The sequence below is a fragment of the Bubalus bubalis genome, chromosome 15 (assembly GCF_019923935.1).
Source record: "Bubalus bubalis isolate 160015118507 breed Murrah chromosome 15, NDDB_SH_1, whole genome shotgun sequence".
Classification (NCBI taxonomy): domain Eukaryota; kingdom Metazoa; phylum Chordata; class Mammalia; order Artiodactyla; family Bovidae; genus Bubalus; species Bubalus bubalis.
In genome coordinates this window covers 12,793,135-12,807,439 of record NC_059171.1, presented here as the reverse complement: position 1 = coordinate 12,807,439, position 14,305 = coordinate 12,793,135, and the positions used below count along the sequence as shown (strand labels likewise).

General features: G+C 37.8%; 2 protein-coding genes across 6 annotated transcripts in view; one reads left to right on the top strand and one right to left on the bottom strand.

Annotated features, from left to right (window-relative positions):
* Positions 1 to 379: 379 nt before the first annotated feature.
* On the top strand, positions 380 to 13,312 carry CCNE2 (cyclin E2). Of its 4 annotated transcripts, none has more exons than XM_025265048.3 (12): positions 380 to 470; positions 1,707 to 1,746; positions 1,843 to 1,939; positions 2,020 to 2,073; positions 2,996 to 3,147; positions 4,057 to 4,192; positions 6,298 to 6,444; positions 7,555 to 7,650; positions 9,314 to 9,448; positions 10,446 to 10,557; positions 11,250 to 11,407; positions 11,804 to 13,312. In XM_025265048.3, exons 2-12 carry the CDS (start codon positions 1,733 to 1,735, stop codon positions 11,915 to 11,917), a joined length of 1,215 nt encoding a protein of 404 aa, XP_025120833.1. In that variant the 5' UTR covers positions 380 to 470; positions 1,707 to 1,732; the 3' UTR covers positions 11,918 to 13,312. The 4 variants fall into 4 exon arrangements, 3 of the variants coding, with proteins under 3 accessions (XP_025120833.1, XP_006076323.1, XP_006076324.1); XM_006076261.4 differs by lacking the exon at positions 380 to 470 and adding an exon at positions 574 to 686; XM_006076262.4 differs by lacking the exon at positions 380 to 470 and adding an exon at positions 627 to 694.
* The window catches only part of INTS8 (integrator complex subunit 8), a 45,829-nt gene continuing 44,761 nt past the window's right edge, over positions 13,238 to 14,305 (bottom strand). For both annotated transcript variants that reach the window (XM_025265046.3, XM_006076264.4), the window contains one exon: positions 13,238 to 13,437. Coding sequence is in view for 1 of the 2 variants with exons in the window: in XM_006076264.4 (XP_006076326.1) it covers positions 13,321 to 13,437 (117 nt within the window). In the remaining variant the exon portion in view is untranslated. The remainder of the gene's footprint in view (positions 13,438 to 14,305) is intronic.

Below are 14,305 nucleotides of genomic sequence, written 5' to 3'. Positions count from 1 at the left end.
CCCCGCCTCCCATTGGCCAGCTCTCCAGGCGGCTCCACGCTGTGCCGCCGTCCCCGCCTCCCATTGGCCAGCTCGCCAGTCCCCCTGGTGCCGCGCTCCGCCCGCAGGGGGCGGGCCCTTCGTGTCCTCGCGTCTCCTTAGAAAACCCGGGTTCCTGGAGGCCTAGGCGGGACGGACAGCCAGCCTGCGCCACAGGATGGCCACTTCCTAGCCGCTCTGTGCCTCCCGCCCCCCATCCCCACCCCCGAGCCACCTCCACAGTGCCGTACGCCGGGGCCGGGGGCTGCGGCCTGACACCCCCGGTCTTCGAGAGTTGAGAGAGGAGGGAGGGAATAGAAACGTACTGGCGGGAGATGACGAAGTCGAGCGGCGGGGAGCAGGGCTGAGGCGGCGGCGGAGGAGCGGAGCCCTCTTGAGAGGGTCTCTCCTGCCGCCGGGCCGCGCGGGCAGGGGAAGGGCAGGGGGCCGCGGTGAGCCAGCCCTATGGGCCCTCGAGCCGGGCGGGCGCGGACGGAGGCCAGGGCGCGGCGCGGCGCGCGCCGGCGGGTGGCGGGCGCGCGGGGGAGGGGAGCGCGCTGTCCGGAGGTGTCAGTCTGCGGCGCATGCGCGCGGGGCGGGCCCGGCCCGGCCTATATATTGGGTTGGCGCCGGCGCCAGCTGAGAGCCGAGCGGTAGCGGGTCTGGCGGTGAGGAGGTGCCGGGGGCAGGGCGGGATGCGGGAGGAAAGAAACCCCCCCACCCCTACCCAACTCCTCACCCCCGGGTCGATCCATCTCGCGGGCGGGACCCTGGGGGGCAGGGAAAGCGGGCAGGGCTGAGAAGCAGGCGTCTGGGGACGCCTGGTTCCCGCGTTCCGCGTCCCTGTCAGGACCCTTGGCAGGGGATCTGGGAGGTGGCAGGGGATGGAGGGCTGCCCCTAAGCGGGAGGCCCACGGAGCAGCCCCTCCATCTCGGGGCTTCTCTGTGCCGCCCCCATTGGGGGAGCTATCCCCTTAGGAGAGAGGGTTGAGGGTCAGGGTCTCCTTCACGGGGAGAAAAGTTCCCAGAGCCGACCGGTTTCCCCACACCACCCCGCTTTCTACCCCACCCCCACCCCGACTTTTTAAATGGAACTGCCTTTTCTTCGTCCTCATCTCCCATCTGGAGTCGGGGTCGCAGTGCCCCTCCAGGCGGTGGGCAGGGGCCGGCGGGGCCGGGAAGGAGGGAAAGGAGACTGAAGGACGTGACACAAGTTCCCTCCGCCCCCTGCTCCCCCGCCACCGCCGCTCTCCAAATTGGCGCGGAACCGGCTTCTCCTCAGCGTCTCGCCTCCACAACCCCCCTCTCCCCGCGGCTTGTGCAGGGTGGGAGGTGGGGGAAAGTGGGGACGCTGCCCAGGCCCCGCTCGGAGTGGGGGGTGGGGGTCCGGGGGAGAGGGGTGCAGGACGCAGAAAAGATCCCATCTGCTTCCCTGCGCGTTCTGAGTGGCTCTGAGGGAGTTTTGCAAAATGTGTTTTGAAGACACTCCCGTCCGGGCTGTACCTTGAGTTGAGGGAATACAGGCATGTGTCTAATAAATCATGCGCTAATACAGTGCACAAGTCATCGCGGTAAAATGGCTCAGGTCATCTCCTGAGGAACCCAGGTGTAAGCCTCTCACTGGCACTTGGGAGTATGAATGACACGTATTTGACTCTGGTTTTTCCTCCCCACCCCCGCCCCCCCAGAGGTTTCCTTCACCTGAAAGAAGAGAATGTCAAGACGCAGGTAACATTATTTATCTTGAAAATATGTTTCAAAGTTAGTTGCTGCCTTTGAGACGAATCACTTTCTAATTAAACGTCCTTCTTAAAAACTCTATAGTAGCCGTTTACAAGCTAAACAGCAGCCCCAGGCCAGTCAGACGGATTCCCCGCAAGAAGCCCAGATAATTCAGGCCAAGAAGAGGAAAACGGCCCAGGTGAGTTAAGGAGGGGAAGAGAGGAGAGAGAAAATTCCTTGCTGGGACCTTAGTGTAACCATGACTTTTTTATTTTCCAGGATGTCAAAAAAAGAAAAGAGGAGGTCACCAAGAAACATCAGTATGAAATAAGGGTAATGCAGAACTGGGCTGGGTTTGGGGGACACAAATGCGGGACAAAAATAAAATTGTGTTATTGCTTTGAGGTAGGAAGATTCCTCTGACACTTTTAATGCCCCTAGGGGTCAGCAGAAAGGCGCTTGTCTTTGGGTGGTTTTTATGTCCCTGAATCCTACTACAGCTGCAGAGTAAGTTTGCCTTGACGCAGCTGGTTCCTCTTTGTAAATCCCTCCCTCTAGGAGCTGCCTGGTGCACCAGGGCCCGCCTAATCTGTCCAATGTAGTGCTCTTTGTTCCCTCTCTGACTATAGTGGAGGGTCCTAATAGTGCTCCTAGGGCATAAATAGGATGTAAAGTCGGTGACAGACTGGCACCCAGCCCTTTGCTATCTACTCTGCCTGTGTGTTGTACAGAAAACACTGTAGAAACAGTGGTCCTCTTTGAAGCCAGCATTGACAGGAGAAAGGGCCCTTTAGATATTTAAGTAATTGTTTCTACTTTCAAGGTTTTGCCTTCCTGTATTCTAAAGTTTAAGGCCTGAAACAGGCCTTAAAGGAGTGGAGAGAGTGGGGAAGTGCCCTGGACACTATTGCTAAATATAGAGGGAGAATTTTATAATATTGAAAGTGGTATTTGACTACAGATGCATTTTGTTGTTCTCCTCTCCCTCAATACCTAATGTCTTGTACTTCCAGAATTGTAATTTGTTGTCTAAAACATCCTGTTACTATTTATGAACACTGATATGAGTTATAGGGCTAATTATTAAATATGAATGTCAGCTTAAATTAACTAGACTGTCAGCACTGTTAGCTAATGATGGTGTTTGGGGGAAACTATAGACTGTTTAGAAGTATTAGCTTTCATTTAGAAAAGATCTCAGACAAATGCTGGTTTCTTACTGTACAAATATATTCTTGTTTTTTTTAAATAACAGAATTGTTGGCCACCTGTATTATCAGGGGGGATCAGTCCTTGCATTATCATTGAAACACCCCACAAAGAAATAGGAACAAGTGACTTCTCCAGATTTACAAATTACAGATTTAAAAATCTTTTTATTAATCCTTCACCTTTACCTGATTTAAGGTAAGAAAAATTTCAGTAATTTAATGTCAAAGATTAAAATTTACGAATGTAATATATGGTGCTATTTTGAGGGGTTTTTTGCCTTCATTGTAAAATATAAAAACTTGTAAAAACTGCTTATTTTAAAACCAGTCTTTAAGCATATGTTTTCTGGCAGTAGTCCTATTGCAGATGACATAGGTATTTAAAACATTGATTGTGTAACATTATTTTCATTGCTTGCTGAAGACTGTAAGCCTTATCAGAACTGAATCACCTTTTTAATAGAGTTTAAGTAATTTATGTACATTGTTGGAAGTATTTTAACATGTACAGCATTTTTATTTGATAGATTAGCTCCTCTTATTTCTTACCAAGATTAGTTATTAAGGTCTCTACTTTTTTATCATTAATGAATAAGAGGTACAGCTTATATAAAATATGTAGTAATTTATGTTTGGCTTTAATAAGCAAATTAATGGACTCAGATGTTTAAACTCACCCATCTTCCTTTTGTCCTGTCCCACCTAACTCCCACTGCAGGGTACTGACAATCTGTTTGGAGGTGATTGAGACTATATCTACTGGGATCATATGTTCTAAATATTTACTTTTTTAGTATTATTCTTGATAAGACACAGTTATCTTAAATTGGTGCCTTTGTAAAATATAAGTAAATGGGGACTAGAAGGCATTCTTGCTGCTGCTGCTGCCAAGTCATTCTTGAAATCTGTCAATTTAGATTATCATAGTCCAAGTTCTTTGTATAATTTCATGTTAAAGAAATGGTTTCTTAAAGTAGCAATTTTTCCTAATTTAAGAGCCGTTCCTTCCAATTTCTAATTCAGTGTTTGGAAGTTCAGTTTACTCAATGTGAAACAGGTAGCTGTATATTATGTAGATCACACAATATTTTTCGCCTTTCCATAGCTGGGGATGTTCACAAGATGTTTGGCTAAACATGTTAAAAAAAGAGACCAGATATGTTCACGACAAACATTTTGAAGTTCTGCATTCTGAGTTGGAACCACAGATGAGGTCAATACTTCTAGACTGGCTTTTAGAGGTATGTTCTAGCAGTACAAATTTCCTTTTTCTCTGTATGATGGGCAAGTATTTAAACATAATATGCCTTCCATGTGCCCTAATGGTGTATTACCTATTGCCAGGAGCCCTTTTGTTGTTGTTGTTTAGTACTTATTTGGCTGTACAGGGTCTTAGTTGTGGCATGTAGATCTTCAGTTGCAGTACGTGAACTCTTAGTTGCAGCACGTGGGACCTAGTTCCCTCAAATCCCTGCATTGGGAGCACAGAGTCTTAACCACTGGACCACCAGGAAAGACCCCAGGAAGCATTTTTTGGGTGCTGTTCACCAGCAGATGATACCAAATGATAAGAGTAAAATCTTGACACAGCCACTGTATCCCATACAACCCAAACACAATTTAGAAATCCTGGTATCTGAGTATTGCTGTGTACTAGGCACTGTTCTAGGTGCCAAGGATACTCGAGATGAACAGAATTTGACAAGGTTTTGAATTCTTTCATGCAAAGTGAAAAGCCAGGACTAGGCTTCAGACCTCAGAAGTCCTTCATCACCAAAATCAAATTATGATTTGGAATCCTAATTTCTATATCCTAAATGATAAGGAGGCTTTTAATATCCAGTAGCCCTAAGCCCACAAGACTCCATGTAACTTCCTTTTATTATATTCCTCTGTTCCTTTCAGAAATAAACTGTACCATTAAAGAAATAATTAGTGATCCAGAAGTCCCTAAAAATCTGTGCCAGAATGTCTATTCTCTTTTAGGCCCCATATCCTTTCTGGATAATAATTCTGAAAGAATCTCAAATTACTATTGAGAAAATGATTACCTGTATTGGTAACAAACTGATTTTCCCACAATCCTTGGATATTTGCTCTGTAATTTCCCTGTTTTGTATAGAGACGGTGATCTTTAAGGGGGAAGTACCACATGGCAGAATAGATCTCAGAAGCTATCAGAAAAGTTCTTACGAGTACATAATGTTGTCCTTCTGAATCTGGTCATCTTATTCCTTATTCTGACTAGAAGGGAAGATTATATTTCAATCATATGTTTACAAGACTGTAGTTGATTTCTGACTTTTTCTGAATATCTAGTTATCATGAATGCAACTTTTCAGCATAATTATGTTGATTTTATTTTTCCTTTTTATGTTAAATTGATTTTTATTCAGTGGTTGTCTTATCAAATTTATCCCTATTTTCCCTTAAATATATGATTACATATACAAAACCAAATAGAATATAGTAAGTCAAATCCAGCAGAGCACTAATCTCTACTCTGTCTTAGTATATTCTTTCAGTCTAGGAATGCAAAAATGGTTCAACATTTGAAACTCTATTTATAGTTTAAGGAAGAAAAATCATAAGGTTATATATCATGGATGTAAAAGGTATTATTTGAAATTCAATATACATTGCTGATTTTAAAATGTGTAATTAACTAGGAATACATTTCCTTAACACGTTATATGTTTATTAGAAACACATTGATGTCTATCCCTGTTTCCTCCCTACTTCATGAAATTATTTTGAGAATTAAAAGCTTTCCCTATATTGTGGAAATGACAGATACTACTTATTAGTGATAGTAATAGTGTAACATTAGGGGAACTCCCATTACAGTCAGAAACAAGGAATACAATAAAAATTTTGACTATCACCAATGTTATCCATTTCAGTTTTCTTCTTTACTTCTTAATGAGGTAAGAACATTGAAGAAACACCGCTGTCATTTTGTAGTTAAATGTATATCTAGAATGATGAAAGGAATCACTTGGAACTATCAGAAGACAAACTAAGCATCATGAAAACACCCACCCATTTATCATCAATAAAAATTTAAAAGTTAATAGGAAAAAAGTTCTTATCCATAGTTAGCAAAATGTACCTGGAATAAACACATTAAATCCATGTGGGAAAAAAGCCTATGAAACTAATTAAGAGTCAGTGAGGATGGTAATAGATTTATTTATCCTATTAGCACATGTTAATTTTTTCCTGCATTTGTGATTTGGTATCCTAAAAAAGTTGGGCTTCAGAAAACTCTTTAGTATGCTAAGAGGAACTTTGTAATTTGGAGAAATTAATGGAATAATATTTAAATGTTTGGATTCTTGTCTAGGTATGTGAAGTATACACACTTCATAGAGAAACATTTTATCTTGCACAAGACTTTTTTGATAGATTTATGTTGACACAAAAGGATATAAATAAAAATATGCTTCAACTGATTGGAATTACCTCATTATTCATTGCTTCCAAACTTGAGGTAAGCTCTCAGAGTTTATCCGTAGATATATTTACCCCAAACTCTTAAATTATAAGTCTCTCTGGTTTGATTCTGGAACTAGATCTAGGTGAAATGTTCCATGACTCACTGTGCCAAACAAAACCACCAATGCTGTCTCTATATACCTAGTTATGGTGCTTGGATTCAATAGAATGGTCTCTGAAACCTACTTAACCAATCAAATGCAATAAATGCTATGTTCAGTTAGAATCATGATCTAAATTTAGCCTAATATTTCTGTATCTGATAATAGTGCCAGGGTAGAAGGAATTAACTTTTTTGCCTGAAATCTTTTTTCACATAGTTTCAATCTACATTTCTTAAATTCAACACAGATCATTAGTAACTTCATCCGATGTTTTCAAAGCCTGTACAGTTTTGAGAATACGGGAGGGACTGAATCATGCATTAATTTCCTTAAGTGTATTTTTCTTCCACATTTTGTCTTTTGAGGTTTACGGGCTATCCCCAAATTTTATAAGTTTATATTTTCAGTATCTCCTTACCTGGAATAATACTGTATGTTTCAAATATTTTTCTAGACTTAATCTTGATCTTTAGCCTGTTCTCACCTCTGGCAGGCATCTCTTCTACTCTTCTGATCATTCTGGTTCTTGTTCTCTGAACTGTTAAGACAGATCTGTCATCAACAAACTGCACAAATTATTGTTTGACTAACCATACTTTTGTACTAGGGTAAGGTTAACATTTTAAGTTTCTAGACTTTGTGAGTATCCTGTTTTAGTCTAGTATGCTAGGCAGTCCTAAAACAAGTTTGGCTTTCTGTTTTAACCAGTCACTGAAATCACTGGTTAAAATACTCTAATTGTTTATTAACTAAGATTTTAAATCAGTTCTATAAAAATATTTCAATCAATACAAGTTGGCTAATTTAGATACCTAGATATGAAAAATATCATTAAATGTAAGGTTGCTTTGGTCATCATAGAATTATTTTATAAAGATTTATAATCACTTTGTGAAGCTGTCTTTTAAAAATGAAGCCTAGATGTGGTTTGTATATGTGTATATGTGGTTTGTTTTAGTCTGTCTCAACTGTGCTTGATATTAATTAAATCCATTTTAAAGGAAATCTACGCTCCTAAGCTCCAAGAGTTTGCTTATGTCACTGATGGTGCTTGCAGTGAAGAGGATATCTTAAGGATGGAACTTGCTATATTAAAGGTAATAATATCTTTATTATTTCTACTTGCAATTTCATAACTGTAGTTTACTAAATCTCAAAGACTACAATGTAAGTAGTGAAAACTGAGGTTTTAGTATTAGGATCCAGTTCTAAGATGGGAGAGGAATTTGCTTAACCTGTAAACTATTTTTCTGCATCTTTTAAATTTCCGTATATTGAGAATATTATTTGTTAATTTAAAAGTGTTTAACAATATTTTTAAAACTTATAGGTAGTTAGCACACTATGTGTACTAAATGAATCTCAACAATGATTCTCAAATCTTAGTTGTTTTTCCACTTCCAGCAGATAGAGAATGAGAAATATTTTACTGCCTTTTTTTCTTCTCTATATGTATGGCAAGGGCTATTACTAGAAGGGTAGGGGAGAGAAGCATAAAGGTGTTTAATTGGGCCTTGAATTAGAAATTAAAGGGTGAATGTTAGCTACTAGAAAGTATGTTATGAAATTTGAGCATCATGGCTTTATAAATAGGACATAGAGAACACAGTATGACTTTCATTTGTAAGTTATCTATAAACTATATGCATTAAAATATAAATTACAAATTTGTTGTAAAATATTTATAAACATTGATAGCTCTATGTTAGAATGTGATCTTGTTGGCATGCTGATACTGTTCTTTTTAAAAAAATTTTATTGAAGTATAGTTGATTTTCGAATGTTGCTAGTTTTAGCTGTATAGCAAAGGTGATTCAGCTTTATATATATACAGACACACACGTTCATATTATTTTTCAGATTTTCTCCCATTGTAGGTTATTGTATTAGTATAGTTCTGATATGTTCTAATAATAAAGTTATCTAAATTCAGACTTCAAGTATAGTGTATGCATACATGTATGCTAAGTCACTTTAGTCATGTCCAACTCTTTGCAACCCTATGGACTGTAGCCTGCCAGGCTCCTCTGTCCATGAGATTCTCCAGGCAAGAATACTAGAGTGGGTTGCCATGCCCTCCTCCAGGGGATCTTCCCAACCCAGGTCTCTTGCATCTCCTGCATTGGCAGGTGGGTTTTTTTACCACTAGCACCACCTAGGAAGCCCGAAGTATATTATAAGAAGGATATATAAAGAGAAGATGGAATTCTCTGGGTGGTCCTACAGGCATTAGGACTCTCTGTTCTATCCTAACTATTGTAGACTTATAAATGGTAAAGTCCCAGGGCTTCGTGGAGGGAAAGATATCATAAATTAGGATGTCTTTTTTTTTTAACTTTTACACTTTGAATAGAAGCCACTGGAGATCACAGAAAGAAAGAAAAAGTGTAGAATCAGTTCTTGGAAGATTTGAATGGAATTAGCTGTGGAGTCATTGAATACAATTAAAAGGGCAGTTTCAATAAAATAGAGAACACTTTTGGAAGACAAGGGGCTGCAGGAAATGAGAAAAACAGGAATGAAAAATAGGCCCAATGAACTTTGTAAATAAAGATAACTAGAGTATAATAAAGGGGTCTATATCAGTAATAGACAAATACAAGCCACTTTAGATGGTAAGATACCTATAAATATATCCATTAAAATAAGAAGAAATAAGCCTAAAGAAAGTTTCTTAAAACAGCTATTTAAGGAATTACCCATATAATGTGGTGTATATATAACTACACTTATTAACAGGCATTTTAATTTCATTAACAGGCTTTAAAATGGGAACTTTGTCCTGTAACGGTCATCTCCTGGCTAAATCTTTTCCTCCAAGTTGATGCTCTTAAAGATGCTCCTAAAGTTCTTCTACCTCAGTATTCTCAGGAAAAGTTCATTCAAATTGCTCAGGTATTGATATTTTTATTGTTTATATGCTAATGTTATTAATTACAGGTTTTGTTTAATGTATTTCTTTAGTGTTAAATAGGCTATACAACAAAATGACAGCATACTGAATTAAATTCACTCCTTAACTGACTAGAACAAAGCTCCTGATGCATAAAATTCTGTCCCAGTATTTATTTACATTGCTAACTGAAAATTCTAGAAAAGTTTTTAAACTTGAGTTTAAATATATCATGAGCACTTTTCACCAGGAGTATGAATGAGGTAGACAGTTAAATACCTCTTTTTGATTTAACAGAGAAATATTTTTCAGCCAGTTGTTTCAGGTTTTAAATGGTATAAAATTATTGCAATATAATTATCGTACCGTCTTATATTTGAATACATATGGAACCTATTTTACATATTGGAATTAAAATCACCTAGTTATAACATTATTTAAAAATTTAAGTTTAAACTTTCCTAGGCCAGTGTGTAATAAATATTCTAAGAAAGTACAGGAGGAGGGTACTATTCTTTCCTGCCTGCTTCTCATAAGTAGAATAATCAGAACTATAAAGGTCTGACTTCTTAAAGACCTTTTCTAGGCCATAACTCTCTAGCAGCTCCCTTTTTAAAAACATGAGGGAAAGATATTCCTCATTTCATATTTTTTGTGTTCTGAAATACTGGAGTTCCACAGAAAATACGTTCTCACTTATCTTTGTAAATTCTGTTTCCTATATCTAGAACATTCTCTCTCTGGCTGCCTCCTCTGTTAAGACTGATGTAAGCCGAGTCTTCCCTGCTCTGGATGAGGGCACTATAGGATATGCATGCTACATTGTAACAGTCCTTTGTCTGTTAACAAGACTGGAACTTCCTTTGGATGGCAGTTTATTTCTCTTTGGATGCCTGCAGTTTTAGCAATTCTTGGCTTATGGTCCACATCATAAGCACTCTAAAATGCTAGCTGTCTGATGACATGTAGTACTCATTCTTATACTTTTTCCTCTGTTAGCTTTTAGATCTGTGTATTTTAGCCATCGACTCATTAGAGTTCCAGTACAGAATACTGGCTGCTGCTGCCTTATGCCACTTTACCTCTATTGAAGTGGTTAAGAAAGCCTCAGGTAAGACCGTGTATTTTGTTCTTTTCTTACCAATTTACAACTCTTGAAAGGACTATTTATGAACTTAGCATCCTGCTAAACAAGACTTTAAAATTTTAATGGAAAAAAGCAGTTTAGCAATTATCTTCCCTTCTATTATAAGTAGTTTCTAATCCAGTGTATATCCACAAGTAAAAATTAAGGTTGGGACGTCCCTCGTGGTTCAATGGCTAAGATTCCACGTTCCTGATGCAGGGGCCCAGGTGCCTCCCTGGTCAGGGATCTAGATCCCACATGCTGCAACTAAGACACGGGGCAGCCAAATAAGTAAATATTTTATTTAAAAATGAAGTCAAATGGAATTTAAATCCATTTGAAGTTAGTCAGTGTGATTACAGCTCTGCCTTAAGTTTTTGGGTTTTGACAGTTTCAATTCCCTACGTAGCATGTACTGGAAAAAGCTCAAAGTCTTTTTCTCCCTCAAAATAGTCACATTATAAACAGTTTAAGAGGAATAATCTGTTTTGACTTGCTAAACTTGTTGATTTTGGTTTATTTATGTGCTTGTTTTGGTTTCCTTTTTACATGAGTTTTTAATTAACTTGAAATTTTGAAGCACAAGCAAATACAGTAATCATGTTTCTGATATAACAGAAACATATGTATGTATTTTTCTAATGATGCATGTATTTTTCTAACTTTTCTTTGTCTAGGTTTGGAATGGGACAACATTTCTGAATGTGTAGACTGGATGGTACCTTTTGTCAGTGTAGTAAAAAGTACTAGCCCAGTGAAGCTTAAGATTTTTAAGAAGATTTCTATGGAAGACAGACACAACATACAGACACATACAAATTATCTGGCTATGCTGGTATGTTTCTTGTATTTTTTGGTCTATTTGATAAGGCATTGAAACTGACAGTAAGGATACTAATGGAATAATATTTCAGGCAGTTATATAAGATAGTAAGGGGATAGAAAGTTCCAGTGAGGACATTGATTTCAAATGTAGAAAACCTAATAAAAATTAGCTTTGAAGTCTAATCAAGATTTGTTAAGTGTCTCAAGATAATACCAGTACTCCAGGTATTTTAAAAATACAAGTCGCAGGCAGTTAATATTGTTGAACCTCTAGAATATAACTAGTCACAGTTGTAAAGACATAGAGACCATTACATTAAGCCTAAGAGTCTGGTTTGACTTTGTTTTATCATATCAATGCTTTATGTTAGCTGTTAATCTCTACATGATTTCTTCACATGCATAGGATGAAGTAAATTATGTAAACACCTTCAGAAAGGAGGGACAGTTGTCACCAGTGTGCAATGGAGGCATTATGACACCACCGAAGAGCACTGAAAAACCACCAGGAAAACACTAAGGAAGTTAACTGAGCAAACAACTTGGAACTGATGAAGTGCTGCACAGCACTTCATGGAACTTAACTACTTACGTTTTACAGGAAAATAGTGCTGTGACTGTCTTGCCAATTCTGAAGTTTCACTGCCATTCTTTGATTTAAAAACCACTTAAAATTGGCACTAAGGAGGAAATGTATTTCATTCCCATGTTAGCTGTTTAAAGAAACAGCAGTACTTGTTTACAAAGATGACTTCATTCCCAATACTGGCTGGATAAAAGCCAGCCACGATTTATGCCATAACAAGTCTTTTGACCCAGTGTTGCTATGTTTATCTTGATAAACTAGGAATTTCATCATTGGAATTTTCAACTAGATAACTGTTACCTTAAAGGATGTATTAAATGATACAGTACTTTGAATCTAGTTTTTAGATTCTCAAAATTTATAAACTCTTAACTAGTGCAATTTGGTTCCTGAAAATAAAATTTAAACTTGTTTACAAAGGTTTAGTTTTGTAATAAGGTGACTAATTTATCTACAGCTGCTTTAGCAAGCAAGCTATTATAAAACTTGAATTTTTAAAAAATGGTGAACTTTAATCTGTTTGACTATTTTTATTTGCCTTGATATATGTAACATTTTTAACCGGTAAAGCTTAGATGAACATGGTGTTTAAACTGTACTCTGAACAGTGGGAATACCAAAGAAGTTATAAACAAGATAAATGCTGTGGCTCCTACTTGGGGCTTTGACATAAAGGTTGCTTTATAATAACTCTTTGTACATCACAATTGGGGCGAAAAACTTAAGTACCCTTTCAAACTATTTATATGAAAAGTCACTTTATTACTCTAAAAAAAATCTTTAGGGTTATCTTAATTTAGTGTGACTAAGGCTTTATTTATATTTGCAAAACTGCTAAGGTCCTTTTTAAATTCTTACATTATGAGTTAAGGACAGTGTCAAAGTGATAAAGCTTAACACTTGACCTAAACTTCTATTTTCTTAAGGCAGAAAAGCAGTAAATGTATACTGACTCCTAGAAATCTATTTATTTAAAAAAGCAACAAAACCTTGACATAGAACTTACTGTATATAGCTACTCTTACATAAATATTCTAGTTTTTTTAAAAATGAAATGTCAGCCTCAAAAGTAGATTAGAAAATTATCCTAGATTTACTAGTTTATTGTTATTGAACATGTGACTCTTTTTCCTTGGAAGAAATTATAAATTTAAGCTATTGTTATGGTATGAAGTCTTCTGTATAGTTTTCATTTTTAAACTAATATGTTTCAGTATTCTGTCTGAAAAGAAAACGCCACTAAATATGTACATATGTATTATATAAACTTAATCTTTTAATACTGTTTATTTTTAGCCCATCATTTAAAAAATAAGTTAAAAATTGTAACTAACTGCTTAAAAGTAAAGTTTCGCCATTGCTTGGAGAAACTTTTTCTTCCTTCTCTGGGCTGCCAGCTGTAACACTTCTTCTGGGTTGCTCGCGTTCAGTTCTGTCTGGCCGATGGCTTTGATCTTCCAAAACAGAAAAGTGATGTTGTTAGAGGTCTGGTCAAAAACAAAGCTTTGCTAGTATACATAATATAAAACTACCTATTTGCTAACAACGATAACTGAACCTCTAATTGTAGATGCTAAGAGGTGTGGAAGAAATTAAGACTGGAAGCACTCAAGGAAAAGACCAATTACTATAGTTTGTGGAATTATATTCAGAATATTAAGTACATTCATTTAAGTTTATCTGACTAAAAATATCACTAAATAAAGTCTGCATGTAATCTGACATATTTTTAAAAGATTCTAAAAAATAATTCAAAAAAATAAAAATTCATGTTTGGGGGCTTCACTTTCTATATATGTAAAAATAGCTAGTTGCTCAGCACTAAATATAGTGACCCATCTCTTTCATGATTAGAAAGAAGTACTTCAGCCTGATAAAAATCTATAGTAGCATTCTGCCATGGAATGTTTTGTGAGAGCATGTTTTAAGATCTTAAAATTACTTTTAAAGACGTTCTAAGTTTTTTTTTTTTTTAAAACAACAGACTATTTGAAAGGTAGCCTGAAGGAAGCCAAGACTATTCAGAAATGATCATCAGGTTAGTGGGTAGGAGGACTTGCTAATAATGCTATTTCAATATGAAAAAATGCATATGAAAAAAACTAGTAGTGAGGAATAACTAGAGTTATTTCGAACAAAATATCCTGAAGACAACTGGCTAAATAAGTCCAAAGTATAAGACAAATCAGACAGAGAACAAACTGATGGATAACGGTGTGGGGGGGATGAATTTGGAGATTGGGACTGACATATATACACTACTGCATATAAAAAAAAATAAGAACCTACTGAATAGCAAGGAAACTACTCAGTGCTCTGTGA